A 19,664-nucleotide genomic window follows, 5' to 3' on the forward strand; every position below is an offset into this window, starting at 1 on the left:
TAAAAAAAAAAATTCAAAAGAGAGAGAGAGAGAAGGAAGGAAGAAATGAGGGGAAACAAAAGAAAAGAAAGATGGCTCTGGATCTTTTCAAATTGCTGAGTGATTATTTCCAGATTTCAGACCAGGAGCTGCACTCTTATTTCCTGAGGATGTAACTTACCTTTTCTCTAGTACAAATGTGCTTCATCTTACAGCCAGCCTTGTCTTCCACTTCACAGATACGGGCAAACTTAACAAAGCGCTTGTAATCAAAATTATTTTGGATGCCAAGATGGTGACAGTCCCTAGGAAATTCCAAAGCAGAGATAGGAAACATTTCAACAAGGAAACTGTGTCTTAAATACAAAGACTACATTTCTTTTCTTTCTTTCTTTCTTTCTTTCTTTCTTTCTTTCTTCTTTCTTTCTTTCTTTCTTTCTTTCTTTCTTTCTCTCTCTCTCTCTCTCTCTCTCTCTCTCTCTCTCTCTCTCTCTCTCTCTCTTCTTTCTTTCTTTTTTTAAATTCTGAACCAGGCTTTGGATCCACCGGCTTGCAGAAGGCTGGTTGGCGACTGAAGAATGTACTGAAGGACACAAGGCGGTATAACTAGCTAAGTGAGTCAGTGGGAAGACTCCCTGGAAGAACGTGAGGGACCTGCTATAGAATAAAAACTGGAGCGCGATCACCAGGTGCAGTGTGTAGACAAAGGATTATGAATTGCACAAGCTAATAATAACAAGGCAGTTATGAAATAGCTAGGGAATTTTGAATCCTGACCATATATTAAGTAATACCTTAGGAGTGGTGGAGCACACCTATAATCTCAGCACTAGGGAGGCAGAGGCAGGAGGATCCCTGAGTTTGAGGCCAGCCTGGTCTACACAGTGAGTTCCAGGACAGCTAGGACTACAAAGTAATACCCTGTCTCAAAACAAAAAACAAACAAACAAAAAACCTTAAAACAATTGCAGAGTGTTTTTAGGTTTAACAGAGACACTTTATTTACAGATGCACACAGAAACATGACGAGATGCTATATTGCCCGAGATTTACTTTAAAATAATTTGAGGTCACTCAGGAGGCAGAGTTAAGCAGATCTCCATGAGCTTGAGGCCACACTGGTCTATATCGTCTCAAAAAAGTAATAAAATAATTCGAAGTGTAGAATAGACAAAATAAGATTGGTCATGTGAGGCATGCCTTCAATCCTGGTCATGGGAGGCAGAGGCTGGAGGATCTGTATGACTCTGAGGACAGCCTGGTCTTTGTAGCGATTTCCAGGCCAGCCAAGCTATATGGTAAGACCCAGTCTCAACAAACAAACAAGGGATTGAGTATGTTCTGACATTCACAACAACTTGAGGTATGAGCACCTGGAAGGTCCTTATGCTGTTCTCACTTATTATTAAAATCCTTCATTATATTTATTTATTTATTTATTTTAAAAGATTTATTTATTTATTATGTATACAGTGTTCTGCCTGCATGTATGCCTACAGGCCAGAAGAGGGCACCAGATCTCATTACAGATGGTTGTGAGCCACCATGTGGTTGCTGGGAATTGAACTCAGGACCTCTGGAAGAGCAGTCAGTGCTCTTAACCTCTGAGCCATCTCTCCAGCCCAAATCCTTCATTATATTTAAGAACAAAGCCTTGACTGTGAAGAAGTAAGCAGAGAGGAAAAAGAATTTTTCCCACTTCAAAATGAGACTGTCAGCCGGGCAGTGGTGGCGCACGCCTTTAATCCCAGCACTCGGGAGGCAGAGCCAGGCGGATCTCTGTGAGTTCGAGGCCAGCCTGGACTACCAAGTGAGTTCCAGGAAAGGCGCAAAGCTACACAGAGAAACCCTGTCTCGAAAAACCAAAAAAAAAAAAAAAAAAACAAAATGAGACTGTCTTCTACCTTGAACCAGCTCGGGAGCTAACCAGAGCCCAACCGGAAGCCCAGGGGAGTAATCGATTGTGATGCAGGACAAGGGGCAGGAAGGAACCCAGCACGCTCAGGGCAAGGGGAAGGCTGTTTCACTTCTTCCACAGTGGCCGCGAAGCTAGTGCTATAGCCATGCCAGGACTGTGGCGACCAACTTCTGATTAGCTGGGGAGGCCTTAATGCTACTTTATACAAAGAATTTAGCAACGTTTCTGAAAACATTCAGTGCATACCTGGCAAAATAATCCCATTTGTCCACATCGATGCCATTTCTCTTGTTAGCTACTATCTCATAAAGGAAGCTCTTCTTGGCAGGACGTCCTTTATACGGCCACTGGAAAACAAGAGAATTTCATCAAGGTTTTAGGTAGACACAGACCTATTTATAAGCAAAGCAACTGTATCGACCTGCAAATTACAAACAAGACACTGAAGTTAGAATGCTAATCCTTCTTTCTCCTTCTCACTTCTAATGAAGTACGAAGGGAAAGAAATGCTAAAGCATATGCTACCCTAGAAATACCAGGCCTCCCAGCTGGGGCTGTTGCTCTGTGGTCCAGTGCGTGCATGTGTGAGGGCCACAAAAATCAATGAATAAAGAAAAAGCCTATAAAGGGCTGGTGGGATGGCTTAGCAAGTAAAGGCTTTTGCTGCCAACCAGACTACCTGAATTCTATCCCTAGGACCCACAAGGTGGAGGGAGAGAACTGACTTCTGCAAAGTGTCCTGTGACTTCCACAAGTACACTGTGGTCCACAGGCAGGCGAATAGACAACTACTAAAAAATGTTCCTTAAATGATAAACCTTGAATTCATATATTAAAATAATAATGTCTTTCACTGATACGGTGACACGTACCTGTAACCTCAGCCCTTGGGAGGCTGAGGCAGGAGGATTGTGACTTCAAAGTCAGCATGGGCTACAGAACAAGACTCCCCCTGCTAGAGAAGAACAAAACAACCTCTCCCTCTGTGTACATATATGTATGTGTTATGTATGTAGAGACTACTATATTTCTCTTCCCTTTGTATTGTTGTTGGAGACAGGGTTTCTCTGGGTGGCCCTGGCTGTCCTGGAACTCACTCTGTAGACCAGGCTAGCCTCGAACTCAGAGATCTGCCTGACTCTGCCTTCTGAGAGCTGAGTGTGAAGGCGTGCACCACCACACCCTGCTCCCCCCCCCCCCCCCCCCCCCCCCCCCCCCCCCCCCCCCCCCGTCAGAGTCTCGTGTAACACAGACTCACCGTGCAGGAGAAAAAGACTTTTAACTTCTGTTCCTCCTGCTTCCACCTCTCTAGGGACAGACTTCAATAAGCATGTATCACCATACCTGTGTGTTATATGTTACTATATTTCAAAACAGCTACACAGCTACTCTAAATACTAACCACTTGAAGTGTTTTTGAAGCTAATTTTTTTAGAAATGAGATAGTTGCTCCTCAGTCTACCTCGTGTATGTGTGTATGTATGCATATGTATGTGTCTGTGTGTATACATGTGTGTACACATATACATAGAGACCAGAGGTTAATGCTGAATATCTTTTTCTGCCTCTCAGTGCTGAGGTTATAAGCCTGTGTCCAGCCATGCTTTTTTCTTGTTGTTGTTTTATTTTTTGTTTGTTTCTTGAGACAGGGTTTCTCTGTGTAACAGTCCTGGCTGTCCTGGAACTTGCTTTGTAGACCAGGCTGGCCTCGAATTCACTGAGATCTGCCTGTCTCTGTGAGTGCTGGGATTAAAGGTGTGTGCCACCACTACGAGGAGCTTTTTTTTTTTAAATTGTTGTTGTTGTGTGCTGTGGAACACTTTGTACACTATAAATATGTATTACTCTCATTGCTTAATAATAAAGAGCTGACTGGCCTATAGCTGGGCAGAAAGAGATTGGGCAGGACGGCCAGACTAGGAGGATGCTAGGAAGAAGTGAGGAGTCTAAGGGTCATGTCCGTGAGACACAGGAGAAGCAAGAGATGAACTTACCATGTTGAAAGAAGGCACCGCCACGTGGCAGAGGGTAGATAAGAAATATGGGTTAATTTAAGTATAAGAGCTAGCTAGTAACCCTCATAAGCTACTGGCCGAGCATTTATACTTAATAATAAGTCTCTGTGTTGTGATTTGGGAACTGGCTGGCCAGAAAGAAAAGTCCACCTACAGTTGTGTTGTTTTATTTGAGATAGAGTCCCACTGTATAGGGCTGGCTGGCCTGGAACTCTCTATGTAGACCATGTTGGCCTCTGCCCCTTGAGTGTTGGAATTGAAGGTGTGTGTTACTTAGCTTGCCTTTTTACGTGAGTGCTAGGGATCTGAACTCAGACACTCATGCTTACATAGCAAGTACCCTTACCTACTGAGACATCTCCAGCTCAGGATGTATACTTTTACATTTTGATCCTCTTGCTTCTGCATCCCAAGTACTGATGTTGCAGACATAAACTATTATTGGGGGAAATACTGTCTAAAGAACTCAAGATGAGGAAAAAAATATATATTTTGCATTAGAAGGCAGATGCATATAACATATATTTTGACAATTAGCATCCCTACAATAGCCAAATGTGTAGCTCTGAGAGAATCAAGAGTGGACTAGATGGAAAGTACCAGTTGACTCTAAGTAACATGAATAAAAACTTACCGAACAGTCTTTGACTGGAGTGTCAGGTGGTCCCATAATTTGTTCCTTGATAAAGTCAATATCTTCTTCAGGGATGAGACCATAGTTTTTCATGATAGGTTTAAGGTCATTAGAATCAACCAGATGCTGAAACATCTCAACTGAGCCCTGTTCATGCTGTGAAAAGTCAATATAACAGCCTGTTACAGATTCTCTAATTAAACAGATTATTCTGGATTCTAGGTAATTCTCAGGTGAAGTCCCATTGACAGTTGATTACTGAGTTTCCAACTACATTGCTACAGCTTTTAAATTAGTCAATTTTTGTCAATATTTTATTTGTCTACAAAACAGTTTCAGTTGGTTGGTTGGTTTTTTTAAGACTGTTTTTTTTAACCAGTCTCACTATATAGCACTGGTTGGCCAGGAACTTGTTCTGTAGACCAGGCTGGCCTTGCACTCACAGAGATCCACCTGTCTCTGCTTCCTGAGTGCGGGAATTAAAGGCGTGCCCCACCATGCCCAGTCACAAAACAATTTTTATTAGTTTTAAAAATGGGCTTACAAAGGGATGAGTTCCACTGTAGCATTTTCACATATACTTTAGTTTATTGATCCTCTTCCCCTAGTCTACAAAACTTTTATAAATCATGTTTATTATTGCATAAATAAATAGAATGAAAATATTTTATGAAATATAACCATTTATATTACCAAGAAGAATATTATCAGATCATACAGGTAGAATGAATATCACTCTAAAATTTAGGATTTTTTTCCATCCACAGAAGAACATCTGAAGTTAAAAGCTGTTGGTTGGTATTTCCACCTTGTGGTGGACAAGGGTATTGGCAACATTTGCCAGTAAAATCAAGTGTCTCCCAGCTCTGATGTCAGGATCTGAATTAAATTCTCAAATTGGACACCCGGTTGCTCATGTCTCTGCTCACTCTTTCATAATCACTATAAAGAGCAAATGACCCCCAGAGACATTGGCCCTATCGTACATCTTATCAAAACTGATTCAAAATGAAAATGAACCTGGAATGATCCTATAACTATTATGAATTGACTCAAGATATATTAATTACAAACAGAAAGATAGTAACTTTGTTATCTTGATTATTCACTGTCTGTTTTGAATAAAATAAAATAAAAACGTAACCCACGATGACCTAAACTCACTATATAGCCTGGACTGGCCTGAAACTTCCAATTGTCTCCTTGTGGCCTCTGGAATAATTACAAACACACTGCATGAATTCCCATAAACAATCACTGTTCAAGGTACAAAAAAACTATTATAGAATAATAGTAACAAAGAAAATGTGAAACATGGGGCTAGAGAAATGGCTCAGTGGTTAGGAAAACATGCTGTCCAAGCAGAGGACCTGGGTTTGGTACTCAGTACCAACACAGTGGCTCACAACCATCCATAACTGCAGCTCCAAGGAATCCAACGCCACCTTCTCACCTCTGTGGGTACCAGGCATGCATGTGATGCATATATATATATATATATATATATATATATATATATATGCATACAGGCAATGAACACATACAAAATAAAACTGTGAAATAGAATCTAGGAAGATTCATCATATATGGGAAATTTAAAAATGTTGATAACGCGTCAGAAAAGAAGTAACTGCTATTCAATAAACAGTTATCCATTAGGCTGGGGCTATCACTTAGAGGTAGAGTGTGTGCTTAGCATGCTTGACAACTTCAGTTCAACTCCCAAAACTGCAGAAAAATAAAACAAAATAAGTATCTCTACAAATAAAGAAAAGATCTTATATTTGTATTATTTGTGTATAAGAATTAATTCTGCCAGGTGGTGGTGGTACACACCTTTAACCTCAGCACTCAGGAGCCAGAGGCAGGCAGAGCTGTGAGTTCGAAGCCAGCCTGAGCTACAAAGTGAGTTTCAGGAAAGGCACCAAAGCTATGCAGATAAAACCTTTCTCGAAAAACAAAACAAAACAAAACAAAAAAAAGAATTAATTCCATATGAGCTAAAGTATTAAATGAAAAAGGCAAATATATTTTTAAAGGCTGGGGATATAGCTTAGTGGTATAGTACTTAGCATGTGTAAGCACAAACACACACACACAGCATATACACAGAGCACACACATATAGTACACACACCACACACACACAGAGTACACACACACAGCACATACAACATACACACAGACTCATAGCACACACACACATAGCACATGCACAAAACACACAAATACAACATACACACAGCACACACACACAGACTCACACACACAACACACAGCAGACAAACACAGCATACACACAGCACACACACACAGAAAGAAACACACACATAGACTCACACACACAGCACACAGCAGACAAACACAGCATACACACAGCACACAAACACAGCAAACACACACAGAGCAGACAGCATACACACAGCGTACACACACCGAGTAATGGCTGAGTAGCTCCTAGCTCCTGTTAGATCAATCCTTCTGGAGATAAAAAACTATACTCTGAACAACCAAGTTCCTGATTGTATTGGACACTGGCCAAAAGCAAGCAGATGTTAAGCGAAAGTCAACAGTAGGACGAGAGGGCAAAGAACTCACTTCCAATGTTCTGGCTTTCCTGCAGAAAGCAAGCCCCACAGCACTAAAACTGATAGGAAGCTATGCAATCTACTGGCTTCAAGGAGACCAGAAAATGTCTTCCTCAAAAGGCACCATTAAAACAAGAAGTGACAAGTCAAACACTAACAGGAAATATTCCTAATACATATAAAACTACACACACACACACACACACACACACACACACACACACATATATATATATAACAAATCAATACTAAGTGGGCAAACAAACAATAAAAGCTCTTTTGTATGTGTGTACCTGTGGAGACCGGACGATAACTTCAGCTATCATTCCTCAGGTGCTGTCCGCCTTATGGTTTTGGTCTAGGGTTTCCCACTGGTTCTGAATTCTCCAAGCAGGCTAGGCTGGCTGTACAGCGAACCCCAGGAACCTGCCTGACTCTGCCTCCTTACCACCAGGATTACAAACACACACCCTACACTTGCCTTTAACAAAGGTTCTAGGGGTCAAACTCAGGTGTTCAGCACCTTACAAATTATCTCCCGGGGTCACACTCCCCCTCCCGCCCACCTTTTTGCAGTGTTGAGAATCAAACCTAAAGACTCAGCTACTTGGCAAGTGACCTCCTCCCTCCTAAGCAGCCTCCTACCCCAACTTTTTAAATGGGTAAAACACTAGAGCAGTGTCTCAACCTGTGAGTCATAACCCTTTTGGGGGTCAAATAACCCTTTCATGGGGGTTGCCTAAGACCATTGGAAAACACAGATATTTGCATTACGATTCATAACAGTAGTAAAATTACAGTCATAAAGCAGCAATGAAAATAATTTTATGGTTGGGAGTCACAACCTGAGGAATTGTATTAAAGGGTCATAGCATTAGGAAGGTTGAGAACCAATGCATTAGAGGAACTCTTCACACACACACACACACACACACACACACACACACACACACACACAAAACCACAAAGTGCAAATAACAGGAAATCATATTTTCGATAGATTAAAGAATACTAATGAAACTGAGATACCATTCCACAGTCAGGTGAGCTAATCTAAAAGGTGAAGTATCAGGGCTGGGATGTAACATGATGATAGAGTGTTTGCCCAGCGTGTACAAGGCTCTGGGTTCTATCTTCAGCAGTATATAAAGAGAATAAATAAAAGTTAATTAATTTAATTAAAGATGATATGGTGAGGTTATAGACTGGCATCTGGAATTTTTACACACTGCTGGTGAGGGTGTAAAATGGAACAAACACACTGGAAAATCTGTAGGTTTTTATAATGTTAAATGAACACCTGCCATATGACGCTATAATTCTACTCTAAGGTACTTATTTAAGAGACATGAGAGCATATTTCCACAAAACTGTTATACAATGACACACACAGCAACCTTAGACGTAGTAGTCCACATTCAAAACAACCTAAATCTCATCAAAAGGAGAAAGGACAAAGTGTGGTTCATACACTAGGTACAGCCTTAGCAGGAAAAGGCCATCCGCGGCGTCCGACATGCGCGGATGAAGGAGCGCTCACTTCTGACTGTACTGACAGCACTGGGGATCAAACCTAAGGACTCGGCATCTCCCACTACGCAGCCGGCTAGCTCACTAATCAATCAACTGTTTAAATAGGTAAACCAGTAAGAGGAAGTCTAAACACACACACACTACAAAACCGCATCGTGCAAACAACAGGAAATCCTATTTGCAACAGAGTAGAGAATACAAATGAAACTGAGACACCAAGTCTAAGAAAAGACGGACTAATCTATGCTCATGAAAATCACAAGTAATGGCAGTGGCACATACTCCGTGTGTGTGGTGCTGTGGGTTTGATCCTCACCGCCACAGCAAAGAAAGGCAAGGCACAAGGGACATCTCCAAATGATAAAAATGTTCTAAATCCTGACAGCATGTGTGCACCTGTCAAACTCCCACCAGCTTTGAACAATTTAAGCGAGAACACGCCTTTAATCCCAGCACCTTTAATCCCAGCTCTAGGGAACTAAAAGCAGGCAATCTCTCAGTTTCAAGGTCGGCTTGGTCTACACAGTGAGACCCTGTCTCAAAACAAAAACAAAAACAATGCAATCAAAAATGCATAATGTATTGGATGTAAATTATATTTTTAAAAAAGGGCAGGCAGAGAAAAACGTGGTTTGACCTACAAGGAGCTTTCAGCTTATGTTAATGAGCTCTTCTCTAGTTGTTAGAAATACAGCGTGGTAGAAACCAGGAGGTCAACTTCATTTCTCAAAAACTGATTCAAAATGCACAAATTCATCACCTGCAAATGTGTAATTACAAAGGGTTCATTTAAAGCTAGAAGTGAGGGTATAACATACTCTCAGCGTTTGGGAGACTGGGGTAGGACAGCATTCAGTCATTCTCAATTATGTAAGAAAACTCTGTATTAAGAATACAAGATCGCCCTCAGCTCTGGAAAAAAAAAAAAAAAAGAATACAAGATCGCCAGGTGGTGGTGGTGCACGCCTTTAATTCCAGCACTGGGGAGGTAGAGGCAGGCAGATCTCTGTGAGTTTGAGGCCAGCCTGGTCTACAGAGTGAGATCCAGGACAGGCTCCAAAGCTACACAAAGAAACCCTGTCCCGAAAAATCAACAAGAACAAACAAAACACAAGTTCATTGACCAAAAGTGATGATACTTAACTTCATGGCTACACCAAAATAAAAACTGAAGTTGGACTTTAAAAATGATGATACTTAACTTCATGGCTACACCAAAATAAAAACTGAAGTTGGACTTTAAAAATAGAACTGTACATTAATGTGACAGAGTAGAAAGAACACTGTACTGACAAACGGGGAAGCTGGTTTTCTAGGGCTGGTCCACCACTCTATAGCTCTCTGACGTCAGGTCCCTCACTATGCTTCAGAGGGTTTCAAGTTCCTTTGACTGTGGATGGGAGAGAAGGGTTCTTTCTCCACAGACTATTGTGAGGATCGACTCAAACAGACACATGTAATGGAAGCACCCTGAACATTGTTCCAGGGAAGGATGCTAGAACATGGAGAGGAAAAACAGATTAATTCAATTGAATAACTAGATAAAATCCTATTTCTTTCTATTGACTACAGAACAGATGAATACATACCCTCCAATTTTTATCTGGGCGAGCACGTGGGATAAATCTTGAATCAAACATATGAGAAAATGGCCCATGACCTAAAAACAAAAGCAGCCTTCAAATAAGAAAAATATTTGTAAATTGCTAAAAACTTAATTCTTAAAATTTTTTTTTAATTTACTTTAAATATCAACAGCCACTGTTAATAATCTATAAATTAATCAAAAAAACAGAACAAATCTGCGCTTTCAATTTTCCAAAACAACAGAGTAAGATGCAAAACTACACTGGAAAGCTAGCCTTCCTTAGGTCAGTCTCCAGTTTGTATTAGCTACCAGGAATGCTGAGAGTTTTTTGTATTTAAAAAAAAAAAAAATCAAGGTTTACTTATTTAGGGCTGGGATGCAGCTCAGTAGGAGAGCACACGCAGGCCCTAGGCTTAGTCCAGTCACCAAAACCAAACCCTAAAAGCACACAAGGACCAGCTGTCTTCTAAGAAGGGTCACTGAGCCACTGAAATCCCTGGGCTGACAGAGGCAGCACTCTCCTCCTTCAGTATCTGTCCATGGAGACACAAGCACACACTCTCTCTTGTAAATAAAGAGGTTGGGGCAGTCACCTCTCTCTTATTTTAAATAAAAGGATGCTATTCTTCTACTTGAATTTAACTGGCCTAAGACCTCCCATGAGTCAGGGAAGAAAAAGTATTTCTTAAACCTGTTCTAGTTGTGAGAAGGGACGGATTTAACAAAGGAACTAAAGGAAAAAGTAATTTTAGTCAATGAGAATGATAAAAGAAAAATCACATTCCTATTATCCTCAAGACAGAATAAGAAAAACTCACTGTCAGACGGCCCTCTCAGCCAAGTGCATTGGCTCATGCTGGTAATCTCAGCACTCAGGAAGCAGAAGCAGGAGTATTGCCATAAGTTGGAGGCTAACCTGGGCTATATATAGTGAGTTCTAGACAGCTTGGTAAGAACCCCATCTCATAAATAAATATATAATAAAAAAATGAATAATGCCTTTCCTATGACATAGCAAAGACGCTTAACATGGAAAATTCATACGTTAAAACAATGTTTTGTCCTTATCAATAATATCAGGAACCATGGTGCACTGTGATTAATGAAAAATGACAACACTTCCACATCTCCCTTGGTTAGAGTTCTGAGTTCTGAATGTGAAGCAGAGGTGAGACAGTAGGATCTTACAGGAAGTGAGGGCTTTGCGGGAGCTTACCAAGGTCATGGCAGAGCCCGGCAATCTGAACGCAGAGCATGTCTCGCTCACTGATCTGCAGCTCTGGCTGTTTTTCAGCGAGTGCTCGAACAAGGCAGCCTGCTAGGTACCCAACCCTGCAGAGAAAAAGATCAAAAGTCACTCTTTGGTTTAAAAGATGTGCCTTTGGAACTTGAAACTTGAGTTCTGAGAGTTGGCTCTGTGATGTTCCACCACAGACTGAAGAAGATACGCGCTTAGCAGGGCTGAGGATGTGGTTTTGGAGAACACTTGACTAGCATGTGCCAAGACCCTGGGTTTAATCCCCAGCAAAGCAAACAAAAGTAAAATAAATAAATGGCATGACAAGTGCTAAATGCACTTTCAGCACTTCTCTCTGAAAGGAATTCCTCAAAAAATCTCCTCTGCCCTGAACTCAGCTCTGGGGGGTAGACAACTTGTTTGTGGTTTGGAAAGCTCTAGTAAGTGTACAATAAATATTGTTTATAATTTGAAGATAGGTACATGAATCTTGACTCCTGGACCTGGACACAGTGGCGCCTACCTGTAACTCGGGCATTGGGAGGCTAAGGATGAGGAGTCTGAGGCCAGCCAAGGCGGCATAATGAAACCCTGAAGAAAACCAAAGGAAGCAAGCAACAAAGAGAAAGGCCTAGATAACAAATGAAAACCACAAAGAAAAAACAACGAATACTTAATTCCCAGTTATTCTCTGCCCACTTCTCCCAGCTCTCCACACATAATGGAAACGCATACAACCGAGACGACCCTCTCAGAGCTTATAAGCATTTCTCTAACTTACAAAGTTCCTGACACAATTATTTTGTTGAAAGCGGGGAATCTATACAACTGGATAGGAGCCAGGCATGGTGGAGTGTGTCCAGAATCTCCATTCTCAGGAATGTGGGGAAGACACTGAATTTGAGGTCAGCCTGAGCGCCACCCAGAGTGGAGTGGAGCTCAGGGGTCCCAGAAGAAAAGAAATGAAAAAACTAAATAGGGACTAAAGGAAAACTAATCAAATTTATAGTTAGTTATGCCAGCAGCCAACTCTATTCAATTTAAGTATTCACAGACAAGTATTTAATTCAACTGACCTGCCAACAGACATTAGGTTTCTGGAGGATATGAGGTCGTTTCAAAACACACATCAAATATAGTAAGAGGGCTCCAAAGTCTTAATTTTCCCATCAATAAAATAAAGATGTTACAATGACCATTTGAAAGAGCACTCTCTAAGATTAAAGGAGACTATTCTATGAGAGAGAAAGGGTAAGAACTGCATGTCCCCCGCCCTTCCCCTCTTACCCCAGACTGTGTTCAAAGCGATTGTGAGACGCTCCTGGGAAAACATAGTAGCCGCCTCCCAGCTGTTTAATGTACCGAAGTCGCTGAAACTGAGGTGTGTCAATGATCCGGATAAGGAGAGGGTGGAACTCAATATGGCCATGAATGGGATCATTAAATACCTGGAAAATTATGTTTAAAAAGTTGTCCTCTGACCTCCACATGCCCACACTGGTGCACACATGTCCCTCCAGCACACATACAAAGAAACAACAGATACAATTTTAAAAACTACCTTTAACAGTTAATATCATAATACACTCTCCTTTTTTTTTTTTTTTAAAGATTTATTTATTTATTTATTATGTGTACAGCATATGTGACTGCGGGCCAGAAGAGGGCACCAGATCTCTTACAGGTGGTTGTGAGCCACCATGTGGTTGCTGGGAATTGAACTCAGGACCTCTGGAAGAGCAGCCAATGCTCTTAACCTCTGAGCCATCTCTCCAGCCCCACACTCTCCTTCTTACATCAAAATCAACAGTGGACATTTTATATTTTTATATAATAATTATTTTAATAACTTAATTTCATTAACAAACAGCTAAAATTTAAAAAATGATATTTTATTTATTTTTTATTTTATAAGTGTTTGCCTATGTCTGTGTACTATGTGTGCTTGGAGAATATTAACGTTTTTCATCCTGCTCTGTAAGGTCACTTGACAATTATCATAAACTACACCAAGTTTATCACCTCTAATAAAACTCAAGGAATGGTATCAAAGTCCTCAGGAAGAGAAGGAACTCAGAATATCAAAATTAAATCCTCTGGACATTCTAACTGCATAAGACCAAGTTCAGTGATCTCTAAATATTTAATCATAAACATTCCTCCTAACACAAGGTCAACCTAAGGATCACAAACAAGTGATGTGTGTGTGTGTGTGTGTGTGTGTGTATACACACACACATAGAAACAATAAATACAATTTTAAAAGCTACCTTTAATAGTTAATACCATAATACAGTCTCCTTTTGATATCAAAATGAATGGTGAACACTCTATACTTTTATATAATAATCATTTTAATGGTTGTATCTCATTAATGAACAGCTAAAATTAAAAAAAATTTTTGAGATATTTATTTTTTATTTTGTGAATGTTTGCCTGATCGCCTATCTGTGCACTGTGTGTGTAGTGCCGGTGGAGGGCAGAAGAGAGCATCAGCTCTCTTAGAACTAGTTACAGACAGTTTTGAGCCATCATGCGTGTGCTGAGAATCTAACCTGAAGAGAGTGGGCAGTGCTGCTCCAGCTCTACAGTCCCCTTAACATCTATTTATTTATTTACTCTGTGTGTGTGTGTGTGTGTGTGTGTGTGTGTGTGTGTGTGTGTGTGCAATATAAGAGTGATGGTCAGAAGACAGCCTGACTGAACTGGTTCTCTCCCAGCACGTGGGTCCTCAGGATTGAACTCAGGTTGTCAGGCTTGGTGGCAAGCACCCTAACCCACTGAGCCCTCTCATACACCCTGATGAACATTTTTAAAAAACTATTCCTTTAATGTTGAGCATTAAGTTATTGGAAATAATACCACATAATTTCGTATTCTCTTCCTAATTTTTAGTAAATACATGTGATATTTAAGTATTTTGATCACTATTTTATATTTGTTTGTTTGTTTAATTGAGACAGGGTTTCTCTGTGTGCAGCCATTGGCTGTCCTGGAACTTGCTCTGTAGACCAGGCTGGCCTTGAACTCACAGAGATCTGCCTGTCTCTGTCTCCTGAGTGCTGGGATTAAAGGCATGCGACACAACTGCCCGCTTTTGATCACTATATTATAATTGGCCATACTTATTTATTTATTTATTTATTTATTTTTGTTTTTTTGAGACAGGGTTTCTCTGTGTAGCCCTGGTTGTCCTGGAACTCACTCTGTAGACCAAGCTGGCCTTGAACTCACAGAGATCCGCCTGCCTCCATCTCTCGAGTGCTGGGATTAAAGCTGTGCCACTGCCGCCCAGTGGTCATTTTTATTCTTACTATTTTCACTTGATATAAATGACATAGTCACATGGTCTGCTTATGATTTGTAGTGGCTGCATGATATCCTGGTTTGTTACTAGCAAGCAAGATAATGCAATCCCATTAACTGTTTAGTTACTGTATTTGCCAAGCAGAGTAGGCAAGCAATCAGTCAGGAACCATATCTGCACTCTGGGAGAAACAGTAGAGCTGTCCAGAGTAAGAGGGTCAAAGCATAGAAAGAATTCCCAGCACCCACATGGCAGCTCACAGCCGTCTGTAACTCCAGTTCCAGGGGATCCGATGCCCTCTTCTGGCCTCCATGGGCATCATGTAGGAAAGTGATACATACATCCATCCAGGCAAAACACTTATACACATAAAAATAAATTAATTAATTAAAAACTAAAACCAAAAGTTTGCTGGATGTGGTGGTGTACATCTTTAATTTCAGCACTTGGGGAGCAGAGGCAGGTGGATCTCTGAGTTTGAGGTCAGTCTGATCTACATAGCAAGTTTCAGGACAGCTAGGGCTATATAGTGAGAAACTCCCTAAAAAATAAAGAAAGAAATGAAAATAAAAACTAATAAATAAAAGTTATTCTATGACTGAAGGTTATTAGGGCTTTTGTGTCAAATTAACTGATTACCAAAAAGAATATCACAGGGCTGGAGAGATAGCTCAGGGGGTAAAGACACTTGAGGCCAAGCCTCATGACCTGAGTTCCATCCCTCATACCCACATAGTGGAGGGAGAGAACTGACCTCCCAAAAGTTGTCTTCTGATCACTACACTTGGGCTGACACTTGTATACACACACACACACACACACACACACAAAATGGTATCATAAATCAAAGTTGTAAGTTATAATACCTTATGTTTCAATACCATTTGTATAAAGTAAACGCTGTTTATCTGCTCAGATTCCTTTTACCTTCATTAGCTCTATGTGAGATTGACTCAGTTCTTGGATACATGCAATCATCTTCTTCCTCTCCTCCAAGGAACTAAAATTGAAACAGTGTAAGTCAATATATTAATGCTTGACTAATAATAATCCCAGGACTATTGGGAGCATATAGCCAGCTCTAGGGTATCTATACCAATAAAAAGAAACAGTGGATTAGAAGGAAAATCAATCAACTCAAACATATTTCTAGAAACTTTCTTTGCTCCCATAACAAGTATTAGGTCACAAAGCAGGCCCCAAATGGCAATGCTGCTAACAGTGTCCTAGAATGACGGCCCAGGCCCAGCCCAGCCCAGCCCAGCTTCTTACCAGGTAAACAGAAACCTCAACTCTGAATTCCTCAGAAACTTCACAACGCAGGTTCTGTCTGATGGTCAACTGACGGGGGCAAAGTGCATCTAGTTCCCATGTAACTGAACAGCCTGCATCAGCTCAAAGACCCTCACCCTCCTGACCGCCATACAAAGTCCCCTTGCCTTTTTGCCTGGCTGCTGCTCTGTGCTCTCTGAGGCAGCCCAGCACTCTGCCCCCCCAGTAAACTGTCTTCCTACCTATGGAGTGGTTTACTTTGGTGTTTTGCTGCCCTTGCTTACAAGAAGTTCCTGCTGAACCAAGGGGGCCCACTCCTGCTCTTGAGCCCGTTCCCTTTGGACACACTTAGGCTTCATTATCTCCTCCACCTCACTTCATATTTCAAATCTATTTTTAACCAAACTGAAGTCAACATATGCTTCATAATCCTATCAATCATATCCTGATTGATAAATGTCAGGATGACTCAGGCATGAACTAGTATCTATGAAGATTTTAACTTTGTACTACATCTCCCATTATCTATAATGATCTAGCTGGGGAATATAATCATATGGGAATTGTATTTGAACAGCTCAGAATCTAATATCTCGCTTCACTTGTGATTGCTCATTGGTTGATGCATAATAGAAACACACCTGTCCTAAATGTTAACCAAAACAACAGCAGGTAGATATTGGTATCCCTGACTTATCTACTGTCTACTCAGGTTAAAAAATTTTTTGTTGTTAAAAGTCTTATTAGACTTGAAGTCAGAAGTACCACAATTGGCCTCTTTGTTGTACTGAAACAGCAATAACAAAACCTAGGAGTGATTCTCAAGATATACAGAGATATTATTAAGCTGATAAATTAAAAAGGAACAAATTTAATACACCGTAGGAGTTAGCGGGGGTGGGGTGGGGGGATTGGGGGGGTGGGGGGTGGGGTGTGTATGTGTGTGTATGTGTTGTTTCTGTAGCCTAGGCTGGCCTGGAACTTAATGTGTAGCCTAAGCTGGCCTAGAACTCACAACAGTCCTCCCAAGTACTAGGGTTACAGGATGAGCCATCATCATATGTACATTCAGTATAACAATGTTCACTTTCTGGAAAAACCTTCATAAATCAGTATTTCATCAAAAATTGAAGGAATACAGAAAGTGTTGGTCTAAACAGGATCCCTCATAAAATGCTGAGTCTAACACAAGAGCTCATACACAGAACATTTATTTGGAAGTTTATATCCTGGAAACAGGAGTTGGGGGACTAGGAAGGATAAAAGAAACAAGAAAAGCTTGACAATATAGCAGCAAGCTAGGCTATCACCACGGGCTCACTGGGCGACGCCGAGGTATCCTCCGAGGTAGCCGCCTTCCAGAACTTTCTGCAGTTACCCAAGTGTCCTTATCTGCCCTGTGTAACACGGTGGCAACTACATACAAATGGCTAGTGATCACTTGAAATGTAGACAGTACAACAGAAGAGCTAAAAAATTTTAATTCCTCCAACTGAAAAGATTTTATTTTTAATTGTGTGTCTCTGTGTGGGTCTGTGTACACGAGGACAGTCTGTGGAGGCCAGAGAGGGTGTTAGACCCAACGGAGCCGTAGTTAACAGTGTTGCTAACGGGGGGCGCAGCTTGATGTGGTTGCTGGGGACTGAGCTGGGGTCCTCTGGAAGAACAGTAAGTGCTCTTACCCTCTGAGCTACAGCTCCGGCCCTGACTTAATCAAATTTTAGATAATCAAAACATACAACAGGTGGCTACATTACAGGCTAATGCAAATCTAAGAGTCCTGAAGATTCCATCTCAGAGGCAGAAAGCAGGGTACACGACCCATACAGGACAGTAGTGTTCCTTCTAGAATTTGCCTATCTTGTTCACCTATGTGCCCCAAGTTCCCAGCAGAGTGCCTAGAACCAAACGAGCCTCCATAAATATCTGCTAAACAAGTTAATAGTATTTGGGTCTTTGAAAAAAAAGATTAGAAGAAAGGCCACCAGGTCGCAGGTAATAAGGTGATGAATGGAAGCCTCAGATGGCTGAAATGGGTATGAAAGAAGAAAAGTAAAAGTCCCTGAAGAATGTGCTCTAAAGGGCACTTTCTAAATGACAGCTAATGCCCTTTGCTGATGCTCATTCCCCATCTATTTCCGTTTTCAAGTTCTAAGCTGTAGGACCTGAAATAATTCAGAATTAGCCTTTGTTTTTATTCTTTAGTTACTGTTACCACAAACATTAACTGTTGCCAATTTTAAAGAAAGGAAAGCTACATTTTAAAGCACACATAAACACTGAATACTCAGCTAAGATCTTTAAAGGAGTTTTAGCTCTGCTTAGACCCCAGAACCTCCAGCCATATACAGAGATATCTACATGTGCGGACAAAGCTATAAAGGGATAATTATGTGCCTTAACAGTCTACATACACAGATACATCCCAGTCCTAAGACAGCTTTAGGAACTTTGGTAACTTTGACTTTCTTGCTAATCTTTTTCCTGCTGGTTCCTATATATTTCTAGTGTATATAATTCAATATTCTGAATTTGAGAGTAAAAAGTTAGTCTCTACAAACTTCATGAATGCTTGTCAGCAAAGCCCTCTGAAATAGAAACCACATGTAAAACTAAACACAAGGTCCATACAGCAGAAACAGCAGGCAAGGGATTCTGTTTAAAACATGTCACAGTATTGACCTGAGGATGGGTAAAACCCAAGATCTTGAGCTTTGTCTCTGAAAGGTGAATAAAGTATGTCTGGACTCACTGTGAATGTTATTATTCTTACCTTACTCCAAGATTTTCGAGACGAGACTCATTGAGAAAGGGCAGAAATGAACCAGTGATTTTATTTTCTATGGAAGAGGAAAAAGCAAACTCAGTATTTACAGCATATGTTTTCCAGTTTCTTTTGGTTTGAATCCATCAGAATTTACTCAACTTATATTTACTAAGAACCCACTACAGGCAGTGAACCATGTGACCTGCAGCCAGCCTTCTGTAGCCACAGATTCTTTATTTATTGTATTAATGGGAAATATTAAAAAAAAAAAAAACCTGCACCTGTACTGAACATGTAAAGACTTCTGTTCATTATTGTAGATAACATGTAAAAATATGGTACAACAACAACTGTTTACATTATATGAGGCATTACAGTAATGCAGAGATGAGTTAAAGTATACAAGTATGGGTGTACACAGGTTAGGTGCAAACACCATGTTATTTTATGTAATGGACTGAAGCATCAGATTCTTAGATACCTGCTTTGGTCTTGGAACCAATACTTCTCAGATACTGGGACACGAATGCATCATATATAATATATATATATATATATTTAAATACATGTGTACATATAATTTATAAAATACAAAATACATGAAAAATTTAAGTATTAAAAATATATAATATATTTAAATTATGTGTGTGCTGTATGTGTGTGTGCTGTAGTATGCACCAGTACTGACACACGGAGGGCATTGAGTGTCTTCTCCCATCACTCTCTGCCTATTCCTCTGAGACAAGGTTTCTTTCCTGGACCAGGGGCTTGCATTTGGGTAGGTTGGAAGCCAGCAATCACCAGCCATCCCCTTTCTGTCTACATTC

At 40.6% G+C, this 19,664-nt stretch overlaps 1 protein-coding gene across 4 annotated transcripts in view; it reads right to left on the reverse strand.

The window, feature by feature from the left end:
- Positions 1 to 19,664, reverse strand: part of Samhd1 (SAM and HD domain containing deoxynucleoside triphosphate triphosphohydrolase 1) — a 50,844-nt gene that overhangs the window by 26,230 nt on the left and 4,950 nt on the right. For all 4 annotated transcript variants that reach the window (XR_008215118.1, XM_052724706.1, XM_052724704.1 and 1 more), the window contains exons 2-9: positions 18,844 to 18,910; positions 15,726 to 15,798; positions 12,779 to 12,939; positions 11,471 to 11,586; positions 10,256 to 10,326; positions 4,547 to 4,702; positions 2,144 to 2,244; positions 161 to 284 (exon numbers count right to left, since the gene is read on the reverse strand). Coding sequence is in view for 3 of the 4 variants with exons in the window: in XM_052724706.1 (XP_052580666.1) it covers positions 161 to 284; positions 2,144 to 2,244; positions 4,547 to 4,702; positions 10,256 to 10,326; positions 11,471 to 11,586; positions 12,779 to 12,939; positions 15,726 to 15,798; positions 18,844 to 18,910 (869 nt within the window). In the remaining variant the exon portion in view is untranslated. The remainder of the gene's footprint in view (positions 1 to 160; positions 285 to 2,143; positions 2,245 to 4,546; positions 4,703 to 10,255; positions 10,327 to 11,470; positions 11,587 to 12,778; positions 12,940 to 15,725; positions 15,799 to 18,843; positions 18,911 to 19,664) is intronic.

This window comes from Peromyscus californicus, unplaced genomic scaffold (genome assembly GCF_007827085.1).
Source record: "Peromyscus californicus insignis strain IS unplaced genomic scaffold, ASM782708v3 Scaffold_7__1_contigs__length_154581171, whole genome shotgun sequence".
NCBI lineage: Eukaryota > Metazoa > Chordata > Mammalia > Rodentia > Cricetidae > Peromyscus > Peromyscus californicus.